The sequence below is a fragment of the Drosophila gunungcola genome (assembly GCF_025200985.1).
Source record: "Drosophila gunungcola strain Sukarami chromosome 2R unlocalized genomic scaffold, Dgunungcola_SK_2 000012F, whole genome shotgun sequence".
Classification (NCBI taxonomy): domain Eukaryota; kingdom Metazoa; phylum Arthropoda; class Insecta; order Diptera; family Drosophilidae; genus Drosophila; species Drosophila gunungcola.
Window position 1 is genome coordinate 1,617,833 of NW_026453170.1, and position 14,736 is coordinate 1,632,568.

Here is a 14,736-nt window from a genome sequence, read left to right on the forward strand (position 1 = left end):
GGTGATAGTAAGATTTTCATGTTATGACCACACTTAGGTTATATTTTTGTCACCGTCAAATATAGATGAAACAGATTTAAAAGATAGACCTGTTCCAGATCCCACTTGAGATCTCTGAATCAACAAGAAATTTGTTGCCAGGAAGCTCTAACTTGTTTATTACCTTGCCTTTCAAACAATAACTTCTTATTGCTTTGCTAGTTTTTAAGAGTGAACTCATAAAGCTTATAATGAAAATCTTTTATGTTTTGCAACTGGGCAAATAAAAAGACAAAAGCAACGTCCCGGAAGTAAAGTTTTTTTATATTTGTTGATGGTAAATTCGATTTTCGCTATCTCTCAGCTCACACGAAAGGACATCGGAGGAACTGGAGCTGGTGTTCGAGGAACTGGTCCACATCGCCGCCCTCTCCCATTTGTCGACCAGCATCAAGCGGGAGCTGTCGTCGATTTTCGTGTTCGAGGCTCATGCCCAGGCGGGTACAATATGTGAGTATCGGGGCCGCAGAATTAATAACTCTCTAGAATGGGAAGATGTGATTTTCAAAGAGGGAAGAAAGTTGCGGAAACTTTTTAATTAAGCCCCAGCCAATTATGTCTCAATAAACGGGTCAGCCACTTAAGCTAGCCCAATGCAGCAGTTGCGAGACTTATAAGCACTAATAACGACTTTCATCCTTTAACACGGTTAATCCATTGCGACCATGAAACCAAAACAGTGTTCAATCAAGGCGACGAAGGACGCTCCTGGTACATCTTACTCAAGGGATCTGTGGATGTTGTGATACACGGCAAGGGAACTGTTGCCACACTGAAGACTGGCGATGATTTCGGCAAACTGGCCTTGATAAACGACGCACCCAGGTGAGTGATGGAAAATCCAGGCAATCTGTCAGTTAGCAGTGTCATCGCCAATTGAATCGTTTTCATTGTGCAATTCTTAATGGGCGGGGCCATCTTTAGCCGACTGAAACTTTTAAGAAAGCGTCTGCATGTTGGGTCTTTCTCGGGCTCTTCTGGCCTCCCATTTTCTATGGCCAAACAGCCACAATGGCCTGGATAATAGTTCAGACGGAGCACTCGGTGCAACGGACAAGATAACCGGCAACAACCTCCACGTAAGCGACAGATAACAAGCGGCATTGTGTGCCATTTTAAGGCAAACAATTGAAAATTGAAACAAAATATTAGCCAAGGCCCATGTCCAATTTGTAAGCCATTTCCTAAGCTGTCGCTTGAGCGGACTGCAAAGGAAGGGAACTATCAAAGAGTTGCTAAAGAATGGAACTCGTTTCTATTGTTTGATATCAAAGAGCTATAGCCCGGTTACATAGAGGAAAATCAACTCAAGCGATGGAAAGTAGCTGCGAAGTGCTACCTATATGCACTACAAACATAAGCCGTACACCATACTAATTAATAAGTGTGCATTCCGTTTTTAATGCTCAAATTTAAAGGATAACTGGGTTAAGCTGCCATCCAGCATTTCGGTTAATTAAAATTGTCTGAGAGCTTGTTTGCCTTCAACAAATACAATAATGCGCGCTGCCGGGAATCGAGCTCATATCATTCCTCTGGTAAATAATTCCGCATATCGATTGAGTTCAATTGCCAACTGCAGATTGCTGCTTTGTTGGTTGCTGCCGCTGAAATCCAATTTGAAATATTTTCCGACTCTGTTGTGGCCGGTTCAAAAGCTGTGCATACCATCAAACGCATCCGGTTTCCATATTTATAGCTATTTATGCGTCCACGCATTTATTGCAGTTATTTCACCCATCGAGTGCAGTTTGCTGGGCAATGTAAATTTGTTTTTTTGGAAACTCACACCCTTTAATGAGTACAATTTCTTTGAATGCCATTCAATAGATTGCTAATTATTTCCTCAACTTTTCGGCAGAGCTGCTACCATTGTCCTCAAGGAGAACAATTGCCATTTGCTGCGCGTGGACAAGGAGCACTTCAACCGGATACTGCGCGATGTGGAGGCCAATACCCTGAGACTGCAGGAGCACGGCAAGGATGTTTTAGTGCTCGAGCGCGTGGCCAAGCAACGGGGACAGCATTCGGCATTTAAGTGAGTGTCTAATCAATTTTTAATGCGCCTCCAAATTTAATTGAGACTAGCAGCCGGCTTTTTGATTTGATGTGTCGAGAGTTGGTTTTTACGGCCGCAATCCGCCCCCATTTTATCGACTAACTAACTAATCATTGACTGGAAGTTTTTAATTAACAATCATAAATAATGTAAAAGAAATTTTCTAAAAAATTAATTGATACTAGATAATGCTTACAAAAACTTTAAAAAATGCATTCATAGCAAATATTTTTAAATTGCGTCGTCTGAGAAACAATAAGAGTAAACAAAATAATAATTTCAAATTTATTAATTTTTAACAATTTCTAAAAAATATTTGCCAATTAATTAAATACAAATAATCCTTTAACTATTTTAATAATTTTTATCTAAATAATAATACAATGATTTTTGGGCCGAACTATTAAAAAACAACAGTGACTTTGGTGCAAGGCCTATTGACATGATATTATTAGAGATTTATCTTAGCATATTTATCTGATTGTAGTTTTCGTTTCTAAAGAAATTAAATATGATGTATGCGCCCCAATTAATCAAAATACACACTCTCACAGATAAATAAATAAACAAAGACTAATCAAACAGATATGCTTAGATAAGTATCTATTAAAATTTGCTTGTTTTCTGTCCTGTGTAATCTATTCAAAAATAAAATCTTTCTTCTACGTAGATACACGGTAATGTCGGGCACTCCGGCCAAGATGCTGGAGCACCTGCTGGAGACGCGACTGGGCCAGTCGGTCGGCGGAATGGACCCCTTTCTGGACGACTTTCTGCTCACGCACATTGTATTCATGCCCGTCGTGCAGCTGGTTGATGAATTGGCCAACTAATATCCTTTTTAAACAAAAAAAAAATCACTGACAAAAATTCCGTAAGCCTGGTTGTCAGTTCCTTGGCGATTCTAGCCACGTCTCAGATATTAATCTGGGGTTTGAACCCCTTTAAACTACCCTGTAGAACATATAGCGTTTCCAAGGTCCGTTTAGCTAAGTTCTCCGCGCTCAAGCTGCACTTTAGAATTGCACCAAAAAAAAACACTCTTTCGGACAAGTCCATCTCGAGCCCGAGTCACGTTCCCATGGGTGGGAACACGAATCGTTTCCACAGCGACAGTTTAAGTGCCGGCAGCACGCAATCCTCTACACATGACCCCGATCCCGGCCAGCGGGTGTGGGCGCGGATGTGCGGAACATTCGGGTGGCTTTTCGGTCTCAAGTGTAGCAGAAAATGCTAACGAGCAACACTTCCGTTTCGGGGCTGGCAGAACAATCCAACTTCAGGCGAAACAAAAGCCACAATGATGACTTGGGTCAGCATTTTCGGAATGCTTCTTTGGGGGCTGGCAGGTGGGGAGGGGGCGAAAAGTCTGCCCAATGATGCCTGAAACTAATCTCACAATCTGCATCGAAATACGTGATGAGTTTAATAAGCAGGCACGACTGAGCAACAAGGTTAGGAGAAAGGCGGGATAGAAATCAATAACCAGATTCCCGAAGTCGAGAAACCCCGCATTGGGTCCAACTGACCCTGTTTGGCAAACAATTTTGTAGGCAAAGTTCCGCCGGACAGAGGTATTCGGGACCCAGAAAATCCCTCACTTAATCCGTTTTTCCACCCCAAATGAAATTGGTTTCCCCCTTAACCGCCGTGCACCTTCCATTGCGATGCCCATGAGGACGCCCAGACGCCCGAGGATCGCGAGTACATAATCAACTTCAAGAAGCGCGTGATCCAGTTCATGCAGAAGTGGGTCATGGCCGTGCGGCACGCCGCCTTCGAGGAGCCCAGCGTCTGCGACTTCATCGAGGACCTGGCCGCCGAGGTGGAGGCCGATCCCGACCTGAACGAGGAGACCAGCATCGTGCACAATGTGCTCACCCAGATGGCGCGCTACCAAGAAGACCGCAACCAGAACGCCGGCCAGAAGTGGAAGCTGCCGCCCAACGGTCAGCCCATCTGCCTGTTCAGCGGCAACGCGACGCCCTCGAAGACGGTCATTCGGCCAGACGATGACAGTAAGTGCACTTCCGGTATCTCACTGAGATAGTCGTTCTTATGTTCAAAACAAACCTCATATTAGTAAGATTTGCTGCGACATCCTAATCAATTTAGGGTTTTAAAAGCGAAAAAACGAATATTTTTATGATCGACATCTAAATTTTTTTTTTTTAATTTTTATTTAACTTTTAAAGAATAAACGAACAAATTTTCAAAGAAAAAAAAAAGAAAAAAACCGGGTGACCGTTAATCTTCGGAGGCGCCTTGAAAAAGGTTGGTTTGCGGTCAACATCATTACTCGTGACCGGATTATCAGAATAAATTTTTTTTTCTATTTTGAGCACTTTGAAGTGAACAACGCGATTTTAGCTGGCCAAAAGTCGCGGTTAATTTTTCATAAAAAAAATATAAAAAAAAAAATGAAAAAAAAACAAACAAAATCCCATTTGTGGTTGCCTGCTGATTTGAGTTCTGATGCTCACGAACTTCAAAAAATAAGTTTTAGGGAAAATCGATTTAAAGTTTTTCATAAGTGAGTTATCTGGTAGCAGGGCCGGTCGTTTGAATTGAAATTTGTTCAGAATATTCTCAATATATTGTTGATTCATAAAAAAAAACAACAGTTTTTTTTTTAAGTTTAAAATCTTACCCCCCTTCTTGAAGAAAACTACTAAGCATTATAAAGTCGAATGTAAAGTAATTAGGCTAATGTCTCTCAGAGACTGCCACTGGAAATCCCACAGTTTAGAAAAAATTTTAAAAACTTAAATTGCCAACAAATATAAATTTTATTACATATTAAAGGTAGTGCCGATCAATAAATCACTGCTTTCGGGCCAGCATTCACAGCAACCAAAACATTAAAAACTCTACAAATTCACAGAGGAGGATTTTATGGTTGAATTTTAAATCAACCGTTCTGTTGGCGACTTCTGTGGCACCCATCTACATGGTTCATATACGACATTTAGTTTTTCGGCTTTAATATTATTCATTAATAATTCTGGTTACTAAAATCCATTCGGCTTTTCAGTCATTTTCCGCGTCTATTGCGCCGACCACACCTACTGCACCCTGCGATTCCCCATGCACACCACGGCGGAGCTCATAAAGGCGTGTGCCGCCGACAAGCTGCAGCTGAACCGGGGTCCCGAGGACCTCGTCCTCGTGGAGGTGAAGTCGAACGGGGAGCGCTCCGTGTTCAAGGACAACGACGTCAGCATACCAACGGGTCTGTCGCTCAACGGCCGCCTGTTTGTCTCCGTCAAGGATCACCTGGACGCCCTGGTAAGCGATTGCCAATGCAGTTGGAACGGGGCCATTTGTTAACCTCGTTGAGTTCACAGACCCAGCTGCAAGAGCAGGAATGCCCCACCGAGGGAGTGGACATCGACCTCGAGATACTGAGCACCAAGGAGCTGGCCTACCACATCACCCTGTTCGAGTGGGACCTGTTCTGGGCCGTTCATGAATACGAATTGCTCTACCACACCTTCGGGCGGCATCACTTTGGCAAGGTAAGAGGGCCAACTTTTGGCAAAAAGTCTCGAAAGTCTCGTTTGGGTAATTAGCCTGCCAGACACTGACCGCAAAGCTGTTGCCATTTGTCATCTGCCTGCAAATTAAGTTAGCCCTGAGTTTTGCCACTCGAAGTAATTAAAGACGGCCCGAAACTATTTGACTAAACTTTCTCGCATCGATCAAATTTCGCCATCTCCCCGCCCACAGATCACGGCCAACTTGGATGTCTTTCTGCGCCGCTTCAACGAGGTCCAGTACTGGATTGTCACCGAACTGGTGTCCACGCCAAGCCTGAGTAAACGCGTGGGTCTGGTCCGGAAGTTCATTAAGCTGGCCGCCTAGTAAGTAATGCAAAGAAATCCTTCAGATTAAATATTCGTGAAATTTTCAAAAGTACTAATGTAAAAGAGAGTGGAAAGCTTGATTGACCAGTTTTAAACAGTTAGGGGTGTCTTTTTTTTGACAATTTAAAGTCTATAAACTGCTCGCATCAACAGAAAAATTAATATATTTATTTTATTTAATGTGTGCTTTAATATTATTATAACTAATTGTACGGTTTTTGTTGGTTTTGTTAATGTCTTATAGGCAAGCCAAAGTCTTTCACATATGCAGCAATATTAAAGATGACCAATACTCTGGTTAAAATGTTGCATACCAAATGTTTTGCTTGGGAGAATAAAGATAAAAAAGATATACAGACTCCAGAATCAAGCTGTAATTCCTTATATACATTAGAAATATATAATTCTCTAGATATTCATGAAAGAAAAAAAGAAAGCAAAATATTCCTTACAGTCTAAAGCACAATATTTATCGACTTATCGCGATTTCAGCTGCAAGGAGTACCAGAACCTGAACGCCTTCTTCGCCGTCGTAATGGGCCTGTCCAATATGGCAGTGTCCCGGCTGCATCAGACCTGGGAGAAGATCCCGTCGAAGTTCCGGAAAATCTTCCAGGAGTTCGAGGCCCTGATCGACCCGAGTCGCAACCACAGGGCGTACCGCGTGTTCGTGGGCAAGCTGCAGCCGCCGCTGATCCCGTTCATGCCGCTGCTGCTCAAGGACATGACCTTCGCCCACGAGGGCAACAAGACCAGCCTGGACGGCCTGGTGAACTTCGAGAAGATGCACATGATGGCCCAGACGATGCGCACCATCCGCTTCTGCCGCTCCCGGAGTCTGGGTAAGACAGCCACCATCCCACCATCCCACCGCCCTCAAACTTGTGTTCTCATTAATTTCGATTTGCAACAGGACTGGAGCCGCCGTCGCCGAAGAGCGAGGGCGAGGTGAGGTCGTACATCAGTAGCTTCCGCGTCATCGACAACCAGCGGGTGCTCACCGCCATGTCCCAGAAGGTGGAGCCCACCAGGAAGCTCTAAGCCCAAAAGGCCCTGTATCTGATTAGCGTGTAGCGTGTGTTAAGTGTCTACCCCCGAGTGTGTGTTAATCAAACCGCAATTAGCTGCACAGTAATGAGCTTAGCCGGGTTGTTATCGGGAACCCAATTCGGGGCATGGCCACCACAACCCGGACCAACTTTCATCCGCATTCGCATCCGCGTCCGCATTCGCATTAGCTTAAGCTACAGTGTATCTACGACCCGACTAGGAACTATCTCAATCTTCTAACGAACTGATCCCAAACGCATTTCAATGCGAACGAGAAACTTTTTGCTTTAGTACAAAACGAAAGATGGAAAACAAATTTAAAATTCGGAAATCCCGGCGGAAACCGAAACGAATAAAAACAAAACTTGGACGTGTGTGATACTAAACATTTAGAGGAGGCAACATCAAAACAAACAGCACTAAACTGCATAATTTCCTACAGAACTTTACTATATAAATCCTACGCAAGCTAGTAAAATAATTTGTAAAATTGTGTAACGTATCCAAGAGCATGGAATCTATTTTTTTAAAAACCCTAAACTAAAACCAACTATTAATCAGTCTAGTTGAAGCTAGTTGTTAACATGTAAGCTATGTAGCGGATAAGTTATTTAATTTATAGTTTCAAGTTTTTCTTTCATCTGGTAATCCATTACGCTCCTAAGTACTGCAATTCGCAAATAAAACACGAAACCATTTATTAATATTTATTTACACAACCATTATTTGTTTTATTTTGTAGAAAATTAAGCCCTTGTTTTAAGTTAGCTTTAAAATATGCAAAGCAAGTGCATTCAAAACATTAAACACTGGAGAGGGACCTTATTAGTTGTAGTTTTGTACATATAGACTTGTAAAACCATTAACATTGATTATACACTGACTATAGCTGTGGTCAAAATATAAGTAGTATTTACAATTTAAAAATTGCAACCATAGAGTTTCAAGGAAATTAAATAAACTATTTGCTTTTTGTTTTTCAAAAAAAAACGTACGTTCGTTTCTTACTAAGAAGTTTAAAAAATGTATCTGTTACTAATTGGCTTAACACAACGATTTTTTTACAAGCACATTAACTAAACAGCCATTATTAAAATAGAAAGTCATTAAATGCTAACTAATAAGTCCTTTTTAAAGTCAGCATCAGAAAAGGACGATCGGATCACTTTCAAACTTAGTCACATTTTTAAGTTCCCCCATTGAGAGTACTACTCCTATTTCGAACACAGCTGTATACATTTTGGATGTAGTTAATATACTCGGTACTCGTAGTTAGCAAGGTACTTTAAATAAATTAGTCGCCGATCCTACAAAAGAACATTAGAATCAGATAAGCAAATAGATTTTCTCCCCAGAACAACCCCAAATCAGTTGAACAAAAATTCCTTATTTATGTTAATTAAAATACATTGGAATGAAAGAAGGCCCTGATGTTTTAGCAAAACTAATTTGTACCGAGTATTCTGAAGTCGGAGATCCGACTACAGGGTTTGTTCTTTTTCAAAAGTCAATCCTAGTAAAATCCGTTTGGCCTTTGGGGTCTGTCGGAAAATGTATAACTTAAATGTATTTATGAACCCATATGCATGACCCTATGGGAAGAACGAATTTTCTAGCATCAAACAGTAAAGAATATTCCTGTACTTGTAGTTACCATTTAAACCCAACTCCTCTCCCAAGAAAAGGTCTCTCAAACAACGATTTATCTCATAAACAAACACCATTCCTAGATGTAACCAAACTTTGACCATGATGCGTAGAATAAAATTGTCGTTTTTAATAAAACATTTTTCTTTACGTACAACAATCAATCAAACAATATATATGTATCTATTTTCCAAGATATTAAGTCTCCAGTGGTTTCTCCCTCAGACAAAGTAATACAAGAAGAGCAAACGAATTTTCAATAAAACTTGTATAGATATAGCAAACCGATTCAAACGATACAATATTGTTTAGTTTATAGCTAATCAGATGTAAAAATTTCGTATTAATTTACAAGCAACGCAACACCAATTTTAGTATGGAACAGTTTGTAAGTAGAGTTGGAAAGCCTTTAATTACTTTATCTACACCACGTGCTACGGAATCGGGTAGAATCTATCGCAATCATCCGCATAGAATTGTGTAGGCGTTATAAGCCCGATCCTAAACAATCCTTTAAGGAAACGTTTGACAAAATAAACCAACTCTAGTAGCGTTAATAGGGCGAGAAGAGATAATTGTGTATTAAATATTTATCTATCGGATCCATAATTTTAGCATATAGTTCGTAGTACCTATCGTAGTATTAAGCAATCGTTTCCAACAAGCGGAAACCGTTATGTGTCAAAACCAAAAATGTTTCTATATTTTTGAGTACTGCTATTTTAAAGTAAATGCAACAATACACAACTATTATAGTTATTGTTGTGCACTTTCAATAATACAGATATAAATGCTATATAAATATACCAATATATTAAATATGCAACTACTCCAAAAAGGGAAAATTTCAAATTTTACTTGTGATTCGATTTGACAATCTCAAAACATAACTCTATTAACTTCTAATTTCTCAAATATTACCTAAGCACTTTGCATAAATTAAACATCATTGGGTAGCTCACGGATGTACACAAACAGATGTATTCATGCTATACGTATATACCTCCGTTACCAAAATATAGCTATTGCCAATCAGTCATAATCAGTCAGTAAATGTTCGAGTCGTAACTAGTACTAACCACCCAATGTTCAAATCAGTGTTTACATGTCTAATGCAAAACAATCTTGAAGTTTACTTACCTACCATATAGCAAAATAGAATAAATAGTTCGTAATACGGGATGAAAGAGACGGCTCCCATGAGCTCACAGTAAGAAGACAACACCAACAAACCACTTAGAAGTAATTAATTCCATCGAGCATGGTATAGACGTGCATATTGTGCAGCAGACCAGATATATTTTAACCGTACTCCAGATTACATATACTAATTACATACATGTATACCCATATTGCGATGAGCGAAGTGAGATTTATGCAAAGCAGAGTAAATATTTTAAAGGCAGCCCTAAAATGTTGAAACTAATTGTAAACCAGCATGTATCTTTGAATGTCTAACATTTTGAACTCAACTAATATTCAAATAAAGATTTATGTGTTAGCGAGCGCCCACTTGTTTTTTATTCATATTTAAAGGAAGATATACCTGTGATTAAAAATTAAAAGACAATTTTATGTTATATTGTTGAGAAGGACAGTTCTGGAAAAAAATAATATTACTACGCCCGATCCTCATAAAGCAAGAGGGTATATTGAATTTGTTGAAAATAATGTATCATGAAGATGGAAGTTATTTTGAAAGCTATTAACGGGACACTCGACTATACTGTTCCTTCTTGTTTAGTTTCAAAGACTTAATTTAATTTAATTTAATCTGACTAACTTAACCCAAACTTAAACCAAGCTTCGCGATACACAGTATTAACACAAACAATTTTTACTTGTTGATTATCTTTGATCGCGGTACGAGATCAGGCCTAGTTTTCTCATCTTCTCTTAAAGAAGATGAGTCATTAGCTTTTATATAAAAGTGAGTCACTAGTAGTGATTCGATAAACAAAAAACACAGTGCAACTTTTAAAATTGAGTGAATGAGCAGATACAATTCAGAAATCGCGACGGTTATAACATCTCACATTCAAAAAGTTTGGGTGGTGAGCGAATGATGCGATTAACATTTCTGTCGGTGGCAAACTATCAAAGCTTAACAATGATCGTTTGTTGTCGTTCTTAACCACATGCATGAAATGCGTTTGTGAACGCAACATTTCTCAAACAGTATTGTTTGTGTTTGTTTCTAAGATAGGTTTTTCATTTGTAACTTTTTTATGCGATCAGTTTAATCGTCTTTGGCTGGACCATTTCGTAAGATGTTCAAAAGTTGTTTGTGTGTTTTTTCGCAGACACTCGCAGATAAATAAAAATATATTTATTTAATCCTTTAACCATTTCTCCTTTTCATTTTAATTGTTGATCGCAATCAGTTCTACTCGCAATAAACTCACGATCTGTTCGAGATCACAAAGCATGATTATTCTCCGAATGAGTTGAATTGTGCAAAATTTCGATTTGCTGATCGAGGTGACCTAGCGTTTTAAACTGTCAAAAAGGGTTTAACCTTAAGGGGTTATATACAGTTAGAAGCTAATCAGATAAAGGTCGAAAAAAAACGAATTTTTCAAAAAAAAATTCTGAGGAAACTATTAAATTCAATTATCAGATATTTTGTAAACATGTTATGTTATATTTTAACAGTATTTTAAGACGAAGTATTGGGCAAAATATTTATTTGAAAAGGAGCTACAGCTAATCTCCGGGAGCTCCGCTCAAATGAGGCGTTTTGGGGGGTCCACTATATCTTTGGACAGGATCATCCGAAATTTAAAAATCAATGAGATGTCGGGGAAGTATTGTTCAATCTCGTAATTAATCTAGTCATTAATCGAAGGAATAAAGCTTGCTTTTTGATTTGAGCAATATTACGGTCATAAATTGCTTATACAAAAAAATATTTATCGGAAAAAAATCTTTGATTAATTCTAAAAAAATATTTAGGAAGCTCGTATTTAAACACCATTTTGAGTAAAACGCGTTGAAAGTTTGCACTTATAAATTTGGGTTAACTTCTTAAACATATTTACATTAACAAAGGGGAAAAAAATTTTTTTTTAATTCTAACTTTTTACAACTCCGTAAAAGCCAATTCAAATATCGATTTATGTGGAATAAATATCGATTACCTGTTGATATTGCGCGCCTAAAGCTCAGTTCATAAAGCTCTTGCCGCTTGGGAATAACCGCGCGGTGTCGATGACGTCACCGGATGACACAGCAGCTGCTCGGCCGCCGTGACAAAATCATCGAAACCGGCTGAGCGGGCCAACAGTTGCCCGCGAAACCTTCGACGTGCTGGAGCGGACAGAGATTGCTCCTCCATAATCACCGCACCGCCGCAGAAGCGTCCAATTTACACAGCGTTAATTATCAGCGCCAGCGACACGATGACCAATCTGGCTCCCACCATCCGGCTGAACAACGGGCGCGAGATGCCGATCTTGGGCCTGGGCACCTGGAAGTCCTTCGAGTCGGACGCATACCACTCGACGCGCCACGCCCTCGACGTGGGCTACCGGCACCTGGACACCGCCTTCGTCTACGAGAACGAGGCAGAGGTGGGCCGGGCGATCGGCGAGAAGATCGCGGAGGGAGCGGTTACCCGCGAGGAGGTGTTCGTGACCACCAAGCTGGGCGGGATCCACCACGACACCGGGTTGGTGGAGCGCGCCTGCCGCCTGAGCCTGAGCAACCTGGCCCTGGACTACGTGGACCTCTACCTGATGCACATGCCCGTGGGCCAGAAGTTCCACAACGACAGCAACGTGCACGGCACCCTGGAGCTGACGGACGTGGACTACCTGGACACCTGGCGCGAGATGGAGAAGCTGGTGGACCTGGGCCTGGTGCGCAGCATCGGCCTGTCCAACTTCAATGCGGCGCAGACGGAGCGCGTGCTGGCCCACTGCCGCATTCGGCCGGTTGTGAACCAGGTGGAGTGCCACCCCGGCTTCCAGCAGCGCCAGCTGCGGGAGCACGCCAAGCGGCACGGCCTGGTCATCTGCGCCTACTGTCCCCTGGCCCGTCCCCAGCCTGCGCGGCAGTGGCCGCCGTTCCTCTACGACGCGCACGCCCAGCAGCTGGCCAAGAAGTACGGGAGGACCACGGCCCAGATCTGCCTGCGGTACCTGGTCCAGCTGGGCGTGGTGCCACTGCCCAAGTCCTCGAACAAGTCGCGCATCGAGGAGAACTTCCGGGTCTTCGACTTCGAGCTGAGTCCGGAGGACGTCGCCGGCATGGAGCAGTACCACACGGGCCAGCGCATGGTGCCCTTCTCCGGAATGGCCGGTCACAAGTACTACCCGTTCCACGACGAGTTCTAGGCTTCATCCGAAGGGCGTTTCAGAAATCTCTGGCCGCCGGTGTGCCAGAAGTTCAAGAGTTTTTATTGAGTTTTGGAGTTACTTTGCTTAGTCTTTAAAAACAATTGTTTCAAAACCTACTGTTAGGCTGCTTTTAAATCGTTTACTCAACGTGGAAGAGGTGTGTGGGATCCCGATCTTGACCCTTGGTTGAGATTTATTGGAAAATATTTCTAAGGCACCCCCACATATGTAGTATTTGTATTGTAAAATAAAGTATACTACGTAGAAAATCTCCGGGCTGTTAGGCTAATCAGCTTGTCTAACGGGGCCGCTTGATAAACGGTGTTATCTGAAGTATCTGGCGTGTGTGTCTGTCAGCTGGAACTCATAGTCGGGTTTGGGTATATAACGAGCTTTCGTTCAGATGAACGCTTATGATAGTAGCCAGACATAGCTGCGAACTAGACGCATCCGAATCATATCTCTGCTTATCAGCGCAACAGATTCTGAAATTGTGAAATCAAATTTTAAAACGGCGACCTTGGGCAGCGATAACTGCAGATAGAGCATCGATAAAAATATGTTTCGACAACATTCTGCTCTACAGTTTTACAGCACTGTAAACTGAGGTCTGGCAACGCTGGCTGCGATGTTTAAATATTTCGTTTTCTCGAAGAAAAATAAATAAGAGATATGCAAGTCCAATTAATAAAGCAACCAAGCTTTGTAAAACCATTAAAATGAGAAGAAAAACTTTAAAAGCAAAGAAGTGCGACCAGACAATCGATAAATGCAGCGCAGTCTTTAATATCGATACTTGCGATAGTGCAATTAGAAGAAATACGGAAAATAAATAAATCAGCCGCAACATGTCAATAATATTGAGACGGAACCTGCGAACGTCTTGGATGGTAAAGGTAAGCATCCAATAGTTGGCCATAATCATCCACTAAATATCAGATATTTTACCCAGCAGGCCTGCTACAGCTCCAACGCGCAATCGGGGGACTCCGCCAAAACAATACCCAAGAACCTGCTAGAGGACAAGCAAACGGCCGTTCTGCAAAAGGAGAACGGAGCCATCTTCGACAAGCGGCCCTTCAAGCTACACCTGGATAAAGGTACGTTTCACTCATCTCGCTTAGCAAGTGTCTGTGATTGTGTTTACATAACCACAACTCGCGACCCCCACAGATAAAACCTACAGCTGGTGCCTGTGCGGCAAGTCCAAGTCTCAGCCCCTGTGCGATGGCATGCACAAAAACGAGTTCCTCAAGATCAAGCAGAGGTAAGTGATACAGTTATAAAATTATAAACCTATTTAAGCCCTCGCATACTTCCCAGGCCCATCCGCTTCAAGGTGGAGAAAACAGGGGACTACTGGCTGTGCAACTGCAAACAGACCACCCACAGACCCTTCTGCGACGGCACCCACAAGCAACCGCACATCCAGGCAGCCGTTAAATAGTCCTAGCTTCTAGCTCCTAGCTTTCGTCGATGTACTCGTGTGGGAAAATGAGAAATGCATTAATTTTGATCAAGCAACACGTTTTTTATTCTAGATTATAGAACGTAAGTGGTACACCCTATTTATGCTTCCTAGTGGTGTGCGGGCACATTTAAATACATTTTTTTTGCGTCTGATGAAAGCACATGTAGACTATTATGTGTATATAGTTAGTGTGTTACAAGCTTTAACAAATTATTTACAATGATCAGAGAACAGTAAATGAGGAGGGTGGGATCAGTGTTTTTC

General features: G+C 41.5%; 3 protein-coding genes across 7 annotated transcripts in view; all 3 read left to right on the forward strand.

The window, feature by feature from the left end:
- The window catches only part of LOC128255980 (rap guanine nucleotide exchange factor 4), a 44,456-nt gene extending 34,289 nt beyond the window's left edge, over positions 1 to 10,167 (forward strand). For all 4 annotated transcript variants that reach the window (XM_052985941.1, XM_052985940.1, XM_052985943.1 and 1 more), the window contains 10 exons: positions 344 to 489; positions 720 to 864; positions 1,901 to 2,077; positions 2,769 to 2,930; positions 3,755 to 4,116; positions 5,133 to 5,386; positions 5,446 to 5,616; positions 5,828 to 5,961; positions 6,457 to 6,806; positions 6,878 to 10,167. In XM_052985941.1, coding sequence (XP_052841901.1) covers positions 344 to 489; positions 720 to 864; positions 1,901 to 2,077; positions 2,769 to 2,930; positions 3,755 to 4,116; positions 5,133 to 5,386; positions 5,446 to 5,616; positions 5,828 to 5,961; positions 6,457 to 6,806; positions 6,878 to 7,005 — 2,029 coding nt within the window. In that variant the 3' untranslated portion in view covers positions 7,006 to 10,167. The remainder of the gene's footprint in view (positions 1 to 343; positions 490 to 719; positions 865 to 1,900; positions 2,078 to 2,768; positions 2,931 to 3,754; positions 4,117 to 5,132; positions 5,387 to 5,445; positions 5,617 to 5,827; positions 5,962 to 6,456; positions 6,807 to 6,877) is intronic.
- A 1,650-nt stretch (positions 10,168 to 11,817) lies between these two features.
- Positions 11,818 to 13,270, forward strand: LOC128255685 (aldo-keto reductase family 1 member B1). Its single transcript, XM_052985380.1, has one exon. It carries the CDS (start codon positions 12,063 to 12,065, stop codon positions 12,996 to 12,998), a length of 936 nt encoding a protein of 311 aa, XP_052841340.1. The 5' UTR covers positions 11,818 to 12,062; the 3' UTR covers positions 12,999 to 13,270.
- A 162-nt stretch (positions 13,271 to 13,432) lies between these two features.
- On the forward strand, positions 13,433 to 14,521 carry LOC128255687 (CDGSH iron-sulfur domain-containing protein 3, mitochondrial). 2 transcript variants are annotated; one of them, XM_052985383.1, is made up of 4 exons: positions 13,433 to 13,897; positions 13,957 to 14,101; positions 14,175 to 14,268; positions 14,325 to 14,521. In XM_052985383.1, exons 1-4 carry the CDS (start codon positions 13,850 to 13,852, stop codon positions 14,446 to 14,448), a joined length of 411 nt encoding a protein of 136 aa, XP_052841343.1. In that variant the 5' UTR covers positions 13,433 to 13,849; the 3' UTR covers positions 14,449 to 14,521. The 2 variants fall into 2 exon arrangements, with proteins under 2 accessions (XP_052841343.1, XP_052841342.1); XM_052985382.1 differs by having other exon boundaries at positions 13,440 to 13,897; positions 13,954 to 14,101.
- Positions 14,522 to 14,736: the final 215 nt, after the last annotated feature.

Excerpts from the sequence above, each read along its gene's own strand:
- LOC128255687 (XM_052985382.1), top strand. The coding sequence starts at position 13,850 with ATGTCAATAATATTGAGACGGAACCTGCGAACGTCTTGGATGGTAAAG. Across the intron at positions 13,898-13,953 it reads GAACGTCTTGGATGGTAAAG|CAGGCCTGCTACAGCTCCAA; the intron begins GTAAGCATCCAA and ends TATTTTACCCAG. Across the intron at positions 14,269-14,324 it reads TTCCTCAAGATCAAGCAGAG|GCCCATCCGCTTCAAGGTGG; the intron begins GTAAGTGATACA and ends CATACTTCCCAG.
- LOC128255685 (XM_052985380.1), top strand. The coding sequence starts at position 12,063 with ATGACCAATCTGGCTCCCACCATCCGGCTGAACAACGGGCGCGAGATG.